At 37.5% G+C, this 13165-nt stretch overlaps 1 protein-coding gene across 1 annotated transcript in view; it reads left to right on the top strand.

Moving 5' to 3' along the window:
- The window catches only part of CTNND2 (catenin delta 2), a 635688-nt gene that overhangs the window by 468891 nt on the left and 153632 nt on the right, over positions 1–13165 (top strand). The window contains exon 8 of the mRNA XM_014307661.2: positions 2302–2434. Coding sequence (XP_014163136.2) covers positions 2302–2434 — 133 coding nt within the window. The remainder of the gene's footprint in view (positions 1–2301; positions 2435–13165) is intronic.

Raw genomic sequence — 13165 nt, 5'->3', positions numbered from 1 at the left:
AGAGCCTTGTTTTCATACTTAAGTACCATGTAGAGGCTTCAGGTTCCTCAGAACAATTAACTGTTTTATTGGTGAAGGGACCTTTTTCCTTATGCTCCCTCATTGCCTATTTTGTTCTGGATTCCAGGACATGAGGAAGAAAAACCTGAGCAGATGGTTAGAGCCCATAATGTACCACTGCACATAATGACCCTTAGGTTTAGTTTGGTTTTGGTTGGTTTGTTTCTTGGTTGGATTAAGTAATACACATGTTGAGAAGGAGGAAATTTCCTTTTCAAGAGAATTTGTTGGTAGAAGTTCCCACACTTCAAGATGTACTGTAGCCTTTTCATTCAAGCTGTTTTCTTCTGGTATTTTGTGTGATCTCCAGATTACCCACACCTGCATTTGACATCTAGGATTGAAAATGAGAATAAATAAGAAATGGAGATAGGTTAATTAATTTGTCTTCAGTTAGTTTATTGGATTTTGCTCTCATTTCTTATTTTTGTTTAAACAAAAAATCTGGAAGATGTCTTTGGTTTGTTTAGAGCTGTTTTTATAGCATGCAGGTCTAATAGGTTTGAAGAACCTGTTAGGAAGTGTTAATATTGTTAATTGAAAGAAAGCAGATGTAAGAGGAAGGTACCCTGTCAGATAACATTGTTTCTATCATCTCTAGCAATTCAAACATTAAAAAAGTGCGCCCAGTGAATCACTTCCTTTTCACCTGTTGACAGAGTTATAGTTAACTGGAAATGTGATGTTCACAGTCTTTGGCTACTGAAGTTTGTAGCCTTCCCTGATACTTCTTACAATGTTCTCTGACTTTTCAAAACATCAATAAAATGTTAAAATCTTTTTGAACCTATGCAAATGTCTCTTGCAGAGATTTCCAACAGTCTTTATCATCTAAAAATTCATTGGAATAGTCCATATGTGATTTATTACTACTTCTTTATGGTTTCTTCGTATTAAATGTTTAATGTGAATTTTAATATTTATGAGTTAACTTACATTTTGGCAGAGGAGAAATAACCAATGAATTTCGGAGTGTTTTTTTACATCTTGTATTCATATTCGGAATCTCCATAAAGACACAGCTGTAGTGACAACTCTCAATCTGGCAAACATCACATTTGAGAAAAGACCAAACAATCCCTCTTTCTGTAGCAATTCATTATTATTGTAAGATAAGTCTTCCTTCCCTGAAATGTTGTGGAGAATTGTTGTATTTAAAGTGTGCTTGGGACAGATTGGAGAGATGCTGTGAATTCCCCTAGTGATGTAAACTTGGCCTCAGTGCAGAAAAATCTCTATAATTTAGGAAGGAGACTGGTGATCACTATTATTTTGGCCAGATATTATAGCTGGAATCTGCAACAGGTCTGCCAGGGTTTTTTTTGGCAATGATGTCCCAGATGATCATGATAACTGCAACAGAGAACTTTTTTGTAAGTTATCTCTTTTTCCTAGTTTCCCTAATTTCCTTTTTTTAGCTTAAAAATGTATCACTAGATGGAAAATGGCACAAAAAATAAACTCTTGGGGAAAAGGCATATGATAACGAAGTATATCATGTAGAGAGGCTCTGTGTATCTCTGGTTTTAGGGACACGAAGTCCAAAGCCATTTCCATGAATGATTTTACCTGTAAACCCAGAGTGGAAAAATTCACCTGAAGTGACAGATTGATTTTAAGTTCAGGTCTGGAAGCTTCATAATACATACTGGGACTTGTTCAGCATACTTGAATTCAATTATTTTATGTGATGCTAATGGTGTTTCATGTTTTGTATGATTAAAGTGCAAAGACTTGAGTGCTCAAGTAGGGCCAGAGATGTGTAAGAGTTTTACATTGACTGTATCTGAAAAAAAACCCAAACAAAAGACAAAATTGGTCATTGCTTTCTGTATAAGATAGCAATTGGTATTGCATGGAGACAGCAATAAGTAAAAAAGGACTTTTTTGCAAATTAGCATTTCGTAGCAAACCATTTGTGGTGATATAAGCATGCATTTTCTTTCTCTCCGTATATTAAGATTTCATGTAGCCTTTTTATTTAGAAAACTTAATCAGTTAGAGAACTAATTCCACAAAGTTACTTCTTCTAGTTATACTTTGTATACTTCTTTTCCAGAGAAGTACAGCTTATAATGACAAATAGCTTCAAATTTGATTTTAATGTTTGCTTTGACAGTAGTGGGGGCAAAAAAGATTTTATTTAGACATTTCTGTCTTCTTTGTTGACCTAACTGTTGGCACATTTGTCTGCTAATAGCAGATTTTTTTGATGAATCTTTTGTATTTGCTTCCGCACAGAGAGTTTGGATGGCGGGATCCAGAGCTTCCAGAAGTTATACAGATGTTACAGCATCAGTTTCCCTCAGTACAGTCGAATGCTGCAGCCTACTTACAACACCTCTGTTTTGGAGACAATAAAATAAAAGCAGAGGTAAGATTTATGAACCCCTTTTCCAGTACTGTTGCTGTCTGCTATTTATCATCAACAATTATTTATATGTGCTTTAAAAAGCTTAAAAGAGACATCATGGATATATGGCTGACTTTCTTTTCTTACTAAAGCATTTACTTAAGTCATTTGTTACTGTTACAAAATGAAAAAAAATGCATAAAGTGCTGTTGTAACTCATTGTTTTTTTTCTTTGGAATAGTTTGATTGATTGCATACCATTTAAACACTGTATCGCAGTTGTTCAGTAATCAGCCGGTGGTGTAGTCTTGATCTCTCTGAAACATATGTGCATTTCCTTAGGGTTCTCTGAGAGCCATCTAGACACTAAATACAAACACAGAATATGAAAATTAAGCAAGAAATTTCTAAATCAATACATCCTTTAATGCATAATTGTGTGAATAGGTTTAATTTGGCTGTATTTGCAGGTTGAATGGTGCTCATTGGTCTATGATCTTGGGATTCAGTGCAGATTGTATCTAAAATGTAATTCAGACATCAGTATAGAGCTTGTTCTGTACCTGGAGCTGACAGGTACTTCTTTCTTGTTTGTTCCCTGTGGTTAATAGGACCAGCACAGCTTTTGGCACAAGTTAAACAGAAGCTCTGAGGGATCTGACAAACACACAGCAGTCAATTAAAATTGAATGAGTGAAGCTGTTACCAGCCCCAGCTGCTTCCCCTGCCCCTTTCAGAGACACTGCTAATCAGGGACATGTGGTGTGCACATAAATCTGTGCCTCTACTGGCACCTTTTAGCCTGGCATGTAAAGGGAAACTGAGATCAAGATCTGCTATTGCTTATTTGTCAGAACTGTGCAGTGATGCTGACTTGCCAGTGCTTCATCTTCCTCACCCTCAGCACAACCCACTCCGTGGATCTGTCCCACTATAGAACTTTCCCTTGCAGGCTTTTTCGTGCTCAGGAAATTCCTTAGTGGGTAAGCATGTAGTCTGCTGGTGTTGGCAGAGCTGCACTGGTTGCAAACATCACCTCAAACATCTTAGATATAGTAATAAAAAAAAATGTGCATGAATGTAAAGTGAAGAATGTTTATGCACTGGAGAAGAGAGCTCTGGTACAGGTATCACTGAAAATTTTAACTGTGTGCTCTCTCTGTACTTGACTCTCATCTGTATTCAGAAATAAGTTTTTCAGTAAAAGAATTGGTAAATCTCTGAGAAAGGAAGTGAAATTACTAGAGCACTTTACTCATTGCACAATCTCTGCTGGCTCCTGTTAGCCATAGATTGAGACCCCTCAAGTAGCTATCCCATTTGAGGGAGGCAGATGGTTTAATTTCTGTTGCTAACCATTATGAAAAAAGGGGTCTGATCATTGTTGATCTCACCCGTCCCAGCAGCCTTTGGACATCAGCCCTTGCAAGCTTCAGGCTCATGAGCTGGGAGGGGAAGGTAGGTAAATACAACAGTAGAGCACTAGGCAGCATTCGGAGCTTCTTCTGTGAGAAAGGATAGCAGATAAAACAAGGATTCCCCCATTTCATTTGTTATTATTCAGGACTTTTATATACCCCTCACTATGTAATAATACAAACTGCTATGTAAACAAAACAAAGTACCTTTCTTAAAACAGTTCATCTAAGAATAAGCTTTCAAACTTCTGGTACTTTGGATTTTTGTGATGACAAAATAAGGGGATGTATTGTAATACTTTCCTAATGCTTTGTGGAGCTTTTCAGTCTAAAGCACCCAGCATTATCAAACTATTTTATCTCTGTCTGTATCCATCTATGTTCCAACCTCTGTTATTTAATGGCAATTCCTGTTGTGTTTAGGTCATGCCTCAGCAGAGCACTTGAAACATTTGAAACAGTTTTTGTGTTTGCTTGTTGGGATCAGAGTCTACCCAAATGGCATAGTAGTGTGCCTAGGGCCTGCTCAACCTTCCACTGAGTCAGTTTCTCAAGGAGCCTTTTTTGTGAGAGTTCAAAATCCTGTTGATGAGGAGATATCACAACAGATACCTCAGATTCTTTGTAGGTGTATACCTAGCCAGAGGAACTTGAGCAGTCCTGTCAAACCTGCCCAGGGCAATTCCTGTGATAACTGTTAAGGATGTATCTGAATTATGAGTTGAATTATAAATAATAAACCTAAATAATACACACTGATACCAAAATTCTCTTTTCTGCAAAGTATTTATGTTGTAGTTGTGTGTTGTGGCCAGTTTTCCTCTGTCTGAGAATGACCACATTTAATACTGAATTCCTTCTTCATGATGGCAGCATTCCAGTCCTGCTGCACATGGTTGCAGGGAATCTTGCCAGCTCTGACACAAGGAAAAAAGTACCAGGATACAGTATATTTTCCTTACAATCTCTTACAGAGCAAAAAAAAATTCCAAAAACTTCTTTTGAAGCAGAGAAAAATGCTCTTTGATGAAATACCTAGCTTTAATATAGCAAAGGACTTGGGCTAAAGATAAGAAACTGTCTTGGTGGTCTTTCAAATCCTAGAGAAAGAACAAACATAAATATGTGTAAGTAAAGAATAGCTGCTGCTATTTTTGTGCCTGACAGCCACTCAAGAAAAGGCAAATGGAATTCACTAAATAACTTTTTAAGTGTTAATCTTTAATGTACACTTGGTCATGCATGCACAGAAAGAATAATATTGTACAACAATTTAGTTTATTTACCTGGTTGTATTGAATTTGAAATGTAATGCAGTTGTTAAAGTTTTAACTCTGGAGTTACCTGACAGGGAAAAAAATCTCTTACCTTTATCACTACTGAGCATCAAATTCTCACACTGCAGTTAATGGCTATTTCATCCAGAGTTTCTGGAAATAGCTGTTCTGAAATACTTCTTTTTTTATTATTCTTTTAAACATGATTTATACTGTATCACCTATCCAAAAAGATGATTAAGGATCTTTCCTCTAAACCTGACCATTGTTTTTGTATAGTGGCAGACTTGTCCTACTCTCATAAATTAGTGGGATATGTATAAAATTTCTCCTCAGGTACTTGGTAGAACAAAGGCCTACCTTATATTCCTTTTGTGGAAGAGTGTCACCTAAAATTTAGACAGAAATAGAAAATAGCAGCTGTGACTATATGCATTTCTGAGGTTCTTAGTATCTTTTATGGTTTTACTATTATGTTTTTATCTTCTAAAATATTTCAATTTCTGTGGCTGAAGTGTGGAACACTACCCCTTGCTTCTTCTGAACCCTCCCCTCAAGAAAAGGAAGTGGAAATGCTCTCCAGAAAACATCTGAGAAAAAGGTGCTCAGTCAAAAATGTTGGATGCATGACTAGGGAAACTAGAGCTATTTTTCCCTTCCTGACCATGTTCTTTATAGTAGGTGTTACTTCTAGAGCACATTGATCACAGATGTTCTTACGAATTTGGTGATGTCACTGGAAATGTGCTTTTATTGCTGCATCAGCGTAAATGTCCTGCTCAGTCTTACGTAGCAATGAGGTCTGCAAATCCCCTTCTCTATCTTAAAGTACTTCAAAGTTGGTAACTGTTTATGTGAAGATGTCCCAGGTGGAATGCTAAGGTTATCGGAAGTAATTTTCTTTCTCACAGAATAAACCCAGTTTCTGGAGCGAATTAGGTTTTGTATTTCTGGAAGAATTTCTATTTTTCCTTTGTCAGCCCTGATCACAGCAGAACAGCAATAGGCAAATGCAATAAACACTGGCCATTGATAAAGACAGTGGTGTTACATCTTGCAGGTGCTGCCACTTCTATGCTGCTCAAAAGCATTCAGTGCAAGTCTTTATTTCAAAGTACAGTTGTAACTGCTGCTCTAATCTGAAAGTTTTTCGCAAATGCTACTCCTGAGTCTCCTTGAGTCTTGCTGACTGCAAGGCAGGTGCTATGCATGTTCTCAGTAGTGCTTTTCATTCTCTGCCTTTATTTTTATTCCCTGTGCTGGGTGCTTATGTGGTGCAGCAGATATTAGAATGGAGTTGAAGAAATTGGATTGGTTTTGGTATTGTTTGATAGTTAGATTTTTCATCTTCCTTTGAGTAGTGACCAATCATTGCTGAAGGTCTCACATATGTAGAAGGGGACATAGGAAGGCAGAAGTCATAATATAAAGATTATAAAAATTGCCGGGCAACCCATTACCGTGAGGCATAATAATTCCAAAATTGAGAGTCTCAGAATACTTCAGTAAATTCTTATATAAATTATTCCTTCACTGGTAACAGTGAAGAATGTAACTTAAAGGCAAAAGGGAAGGAGGGAAGAAGTTTTGATCAGATATTTGAAAGCAAATGAAAAGCCTATCAGGCAGAAGAGCACAAGAAGACCCTTTCAGATGGCATTTTTCTCCTCAGGAGAGGCTCTTACACCAACAATGGTGAGATTGTGAGCAGGGCCAGAGTAGCTGCTCCTGGATGCCAAAAGGAACAGACAGGGGATATAGGAAAGGAGAAGCATTTTAAAATACTCTGCAGAGAAAATTTCTTTAAAAGAGCACATTCTATTAAACACAGGGTTCATTCTTCCACAGCATTCTTTTCTTCCTATAATGACATTTTCCTCCTTTGCATGAGGTCACCATATAAAAGGATTGAATTGTGCAGTTTCACACGCCAACACCATTTTACCCTCATGGAAAATGGCAGCCTGCCATCAGCTGCAGAGGTGTAACAGTTCACTTGGGGGTTTTGGCACCAGTGATTCCCTTCCTCAAGCTAGGAAATTAATTTTTGCCAGCAAAGTCACAACACTTGAGATTCTCGTCTCAGGAAAATAATTCAAAGATGCCAAATAAAAGAACAGCAACTGCTGAACTGTCCTGCCTGAAGCTTTCCCTTGCATCCTTAATAAATAGTGCTGAATTGGACAGTGTCCTCTTTATCTTGGAGAGCATTTCCATAAACTCCCTTCAGAAGAAAAGTGTCAGTCCAGACACTATCACATGGGTTGTAAAAACTGAGTGACTGCATGCTGAAAGCATCTATTTTCCCAACTCGTTGAAGCCCATCATTCATAGTCATTTTGTCATTAAACTAAAGGTATTTCTACATCTTCTTCTGTGAGTTCTTTAGACTGTGTCTAGCACCCTTCCAACAGAGTACCCTGCTTGTTCACATGTCAGGCAGTGGACATAAACTCTATTAGCCCCTTGTTCATCTTTATAGTACACATAGTTGCAGTGTTGTAGTAACTTTGATGTCGTCTATTGCACTGCTAGGTTCCTTTTGATCGAGGATACTCACATACCTGTTTCTAGCATGGTTTTCTCCCAGGGAATACTTGGACTTAGTATGGGGTGATGGAGAAACAGTCCATAATGTTGCTTTTACACATGCTGACTGACAGAAATCTTCATAGTATTTGAAGGATCCAGAAGGGTGATTGGAAGTGCTGACCTCATCGTCAGAGGGTATCTTGATTTGAATTCTGCAGTGTTCTGCAAGATTCCTCTCTGTTTCCATAAGGATATCAGAGAAAGCAGATTATTTTACCATGCTGCAGGCTTGGGGAAGAGAGTTACAGGAAAAGTTGGAATGCTGCCCAGCAGGAAAGGATCTCCACCTGGTGCTGGTCAACAGCCAGCTGAACATGAGCCAGCTGTGCCCAGGTGGCCAAGAAGATCAGTGGCATCCTGGCCTGTTCCAGCAATAGTGTGGCCAGCAGGAGCAGGGCGGTGACTGTCCCCCTGCACTCAGCGCAGGTGAGGCTGCACCTTGAGTGCCAGTCCAATTCTAGGCCCCTCACTACAAGAAGGACATCAAAGTGCCGAAGCATGTCTCGAGAAGGGCAGCAGAGCTGCTGCAGGGGCTGGTCATGTAGATGTGCCACTTAGGGGACACAGTTTGGTGGTGGACTTGGCAGTCCTGGGTTAATGGTTGGACTCAATGATCTTAAATGTCTTTTCTAACCCAAATGACTTGATGTTCTTTTTTTTTCCCCCCCTATGTGTTTGAATAAGAATTATAGTTCTGGATTCACTTTCCTATACATAGCCTTGCTCTTCTCCTTTTACTTCTAAAATGTCTTCAGTTAAAGGCTGGAATGTGGCTTGTACACTGGTAATCCTGTCAGTTTTCCATTAAAGACATTACGAGAACTCCTTTAATCTCTGCATAGAAGAAGGTATAGGCATAGTATTTAATTTAAGTGAAAGAGGTATCTCACAGGTGATACTGAAAAGTAATGTAGTAATTGCAGAGAGGCTCTACAGCATTTGTTGAGAGTGCATTTTAGTGCAGACAACACCTGTATACCTTTGGAGAAATTTTACCTCCCTGTTTGGTCATAAACATTTTGTTAGTACTCTGATAAGTACCATAATTTTCATATATTAAAATAACTCTATGGGTAAGATCTCACAATTTGAGAAATACTTCCCTCAATGGCTTCACAAGGAACTTCCTATTGTAGTGATGAGTTTTTATATTAAAAGGTGCTTGGCTGTACCTGATTACTAAAACAAACACTGAGATGTTCATGCTTTTGCTTACCTGTGTTTGGATTACTGTAGTACACTTTGGGTCTGTGCCCCCATCCCCCTGGGCAGCTGTATTCATCTCTGCAGGCTGATGTCAAGCAATCCATTTTCAATACACTTTCTGTGGAGTTTTTACTGGTAGAACTTACTTAAATGAAGTAAAGCAGCAACCAGTGGCATACCCAGAAACAGTCTTTGAATTTTTTTATTTTTTTTTTTTAATTTTCTAAAGCCTCATTGATGATTTTACAAGACTTCCCTTTTGGGTTCTTACTGATCTCTGGTTTGTTTTCTGAGAAGTCAATCAACAGATGGTATATAAGTTTTGCAGTAAAGGTTGGGAGATTTGATTGATGGGTTATTTACTGTCAAGTATTCAAAGAAAAAATGCTGCTCTTTTGGGGTTTTTTATACTTTACTTTCAAAGCATTTTTGGAAATGATCCTTTGATTTGTCTTTTGTCATTTTTGGAAATGATCCTTTGATTTGTCTTTTGATTTGTCTTTTGCAAAATTGTCTTATTTTGCATTGTTGAAGTAGTTTCTGCAGCAAGGCTTTCCACTCTTAGCGTCTTGTTATTCAAGGATATGATTTTACACTGAGAGAAAGATAGGTGTAACTTCCATGCAGAGCCACCAACACCACCAGGGAGTCTCACTCTTCTCAGTAAGACAAGGAAGACAAGGCATATAAAGAGATATATGATTACTTCTTGTCCCACTACATTCAAATTTTTTGTTCTTTAGAATGAGGAATGCCATTTTTAATTCTACTTCAAAATTTTATTTATATTTTAATGTTAGTTTTCCAAAGAGCTTTTGAACTACTTAAAGAATGCATTTCAGTCAAAAGAGGCTGCACTGTTACAGTATTTCTGGTGTACTGCATATACCTTACATAAGAAGTAACTTTGAGTGTCAAATAACTGACCTGTAATTACTAAATGACATTTGGTCAGCTGGGTGGTTGATAATTACAAAACCAAACTGTGACAGGAATGATAAATTTGATCAATATGAGTATCCATTGCTGTAGCTTTCTCTAGCACACCTATGGCTCAAATACTCCTATCATGCTGTGACATGAAAAAAATCCCCACATATTTATGTTTCCTTATCATCAGACAGAGAAGAGAAAGGGGTAAATATGTAAGAGTGTTACAAATAATGAACATGTTAAGTAAAAGCTGTACATGAATGTACTTGGAATAAAAAGGGTTTATAGGGAAAGCATCTGACTAAGTTTCAAACTCGTGGCCCATTTTTGGCTCTGCATGATGATGGACACTCTTGTAAATGGGAATGTTAATTTTTTATTATTATTATTATTTCCTTTTATTCTTCTTAAGGGTTCTAAGTTGGCAATAACCTGTCAATACCAACTCCTACATGGCTTCAGGATGAAAACATTTGTGAGGGCTGTTCCTCTGTCAAGGCTTGACCCCAACCAGCAGCTAAACTCCCGCAGCCGCTCACTCACTTCCCCACAGTGGGATGGAGGACTGAAAAAAGTGAAAAGTAAAAGTGAAAAAATTCAAGAGATGCAATAAAGACACTTTGATAAGGAGAGCAAAAGCCACATACACTAGGAAAGCAAACCAAGGTATTAATTTGTCACAGCAAAACAAGGAATTTCCTATTCCATCACTTTGTGTGGGCAGGCAATTTGCCTGGCATCGTACATCTTGTGGTATTCTTCTTGCAGTCCCACTAATTTGAAGTGGGATAGAGGGGCTGAAGATATCTTTCCCCTGTCCTATTGGAAGATCTCTAAAGCACCTGGGACAGCTGAAAGATGAATCCACTTTTTGTTTGAAATAGAAATGATGTCCTTTTATTCTCACATGATCCCATCACTTGGATACACTAACTATGGCTTGTCCCACCTTCTTTCCACAGAAATTTTTTAGAAAATTTAATAGTAGACTAGCCCTTGTTTTCTGCTACTTCTACTTGGTTTTGATTTTCTTCTTTTTTTTCCCATCTTCTACACTTGTGATCACTCTGCTCCCTTCCATTTTATTCATTCCAGCAGTCAGTAGCTTGAATTCTTTTAAGACAGGCAGATATAAATGGTTTGTCTTTGCTGCGCAAAGCAATGATATCTGCGCTTCAAGCTCTTCTTTATTGACAAGTGTACAAGAGAGTTTATATGACAGCATTTCAGTAACTACAGTGCCAGTTTGAAGTATCTCCTATGTCTGCTCTGGATGTCCCTTTATGCCATCTCCATGATACCCTCTCTCCTCTTTCAGTTTTGCATATAGTACTAGCCTGTGGCTGAAAATTTTTCCTCTTTGATATTAACTAGAACAGGTGAGACAGAAATGGCTACATTGGTCTTGACACAACAGTCTATGTTAACACTGTTAAAACCATCTCAATATTAATTAAAATGCTAGTAAAAATCCAGTTTCAATCACTTCACATAAAGTATTGTAATTATGTTTCTTGGTCTAGAGACCAAAACTGTGTTACTAAATAATATTTATGAAAGTATATCACTCTATTTTTTTTGCTAATATATTGTCTTAATTTTGCTAGTAACTTCCAGAAAAAAACTATAAAGTGGTAAGCCTTTTCACAGGACAAAAGCATAAAAGTGTACTTTCTATCTGGCATTTAAATCTTACACTGACAGTCTTGCTTTCAAAAGCAATTCTGAGTGCATTTCTGTGTTTCTTTTTGCCATCTTACTTATACAGCACCATTTTCTTATAGTTCTCTTTTCTGATGGGAGATGATATTTCTCTTTTCATCTCTGTTTTGTGCACAATCTTTACACTGATTGAGACTGAGTATTAATGACTGTCACTGAGTGCTGTGCTGTGTCCCCATAATATGTGCTTTCTGTAGCACTAAAGTGACATTTTACACTTTGGGATCCCTCTGGGATTATTAAACCAAGGTTATTCTTGATTTCATCATCAAGATACTGTGCCTGAATTATAATAATGATTTACTATGTACCTGGCATATATTTCACTTGATTTAAGTTTAGGAAAATGTTCCATTTGTTCAATAAATGAATTAATGACAAGCCCCACAGGAGTAAGGGGGAAAGGCAGATTTAGGATGTTAAGCTGGGATGTTAACTGAAGATTGCACAACAAAGTAGTGGCAAATTACTAGGGCCAGTTCTTGTCTTGTATTCCTCTGCTCTGCTAAGGATCTTGATAAATGCTTTGGGTTTATGGCAAGAATTATTTCTGTTGGAAAGAGCTTTAGTCATGTAAAGTGACATGATTTTAAAAAGAAGTAACTAAGAGTGTATTATTTCATAAATGTAATGGAACATCTAGTTGTGGTTGGGTTTTTTTGAGTTAATGCTGGGTAAGCAAAAATTAGACATTTTTCTTACCTTACTGTTTTCAGTTGTTTTGTAACATCTCATCTTGAAAAGAGATTGAATCAAGCAAATTTACAAGGTGACTTAAAACATTATTTTACTAAATTATGGGCTTAATATTGAGAGTGTATGTTGGTGTTTTCATCTCAACACTGCTTTACACTGCTTTTGTGTTTCTCCCCTCCCACTGCCCAGTTATTCCCTTACAGGGAATAACCAAAAGGACAGTATTTTTCCCACCCTTCCAAGAAGTTTATCTCTAAGGTTTTTCTATTATAGTAACAGTCAGCAGCAATTATTTAGCGTGAAAGTGAGCCAAAATTTTATACATATTTAGGTAATAGTAGTAGTAGTTAACAAATATCTGTGTTTTATTTGGATAATTGCAGCTTTGCTGTTTGGACTCTACGGTTTATTCACTACAGTGGAAGCTGGTAGCAGCTGTTCACAAACGTCTTTGGGATGCAGAATTTGACCTTTGTTCTGCTGCTGTTTAGGGTCCTGGTTCTGATCTTCTTGCAGGCTGAAGGGAGTGAGTCTGGACAAGAACCTGTCTATACTCCCTGTTTATCTGGGTTTAGCATTCATTCCTACATTGTCTGCCTTGCTGGAGATAGGAATATTGCCTAAAGGTTTCTATATTTTTCACCTCTGGGCAGCCAGAATAAGCACGTAGAAAAGAATTTCAGGCAATGAATTTGATAAGCAAAAATATTCAGATGTGAATATCTGGTGAAAATACTTTTCATACAGTTAGAAGAGGAAAAAAAGCAGTATTATGTGTGCAAGATGAATGCCTTTGTGCTACTTTCTGTGGCATGCAGCAGACACAGAAAGAGCATTGCACTGTACTGTTTCTCTCTCCACTGGTCTGAGGAAAGCATGTTGTAGTTGTATCAAAACATTTGCAAAAG

This window comes from Geospiza fortis, unplaced genomic scaffold, assembly GCF_000277835.1.
Source record: "Geospiza fortis unplaced genomic scaffold, GeoFor_1.0 scaffold281, whole genome shotgun sequence".
Classification (NCBI taxonomy): Eukaryota; Metazoa; Chordata; class Aves; order Passeriformes; family Thraupidae; genus Geospiza; species Geospiza fortis.
This window is presented reverse-complemented; position numbering and strand designations above follow the sequence as displayed.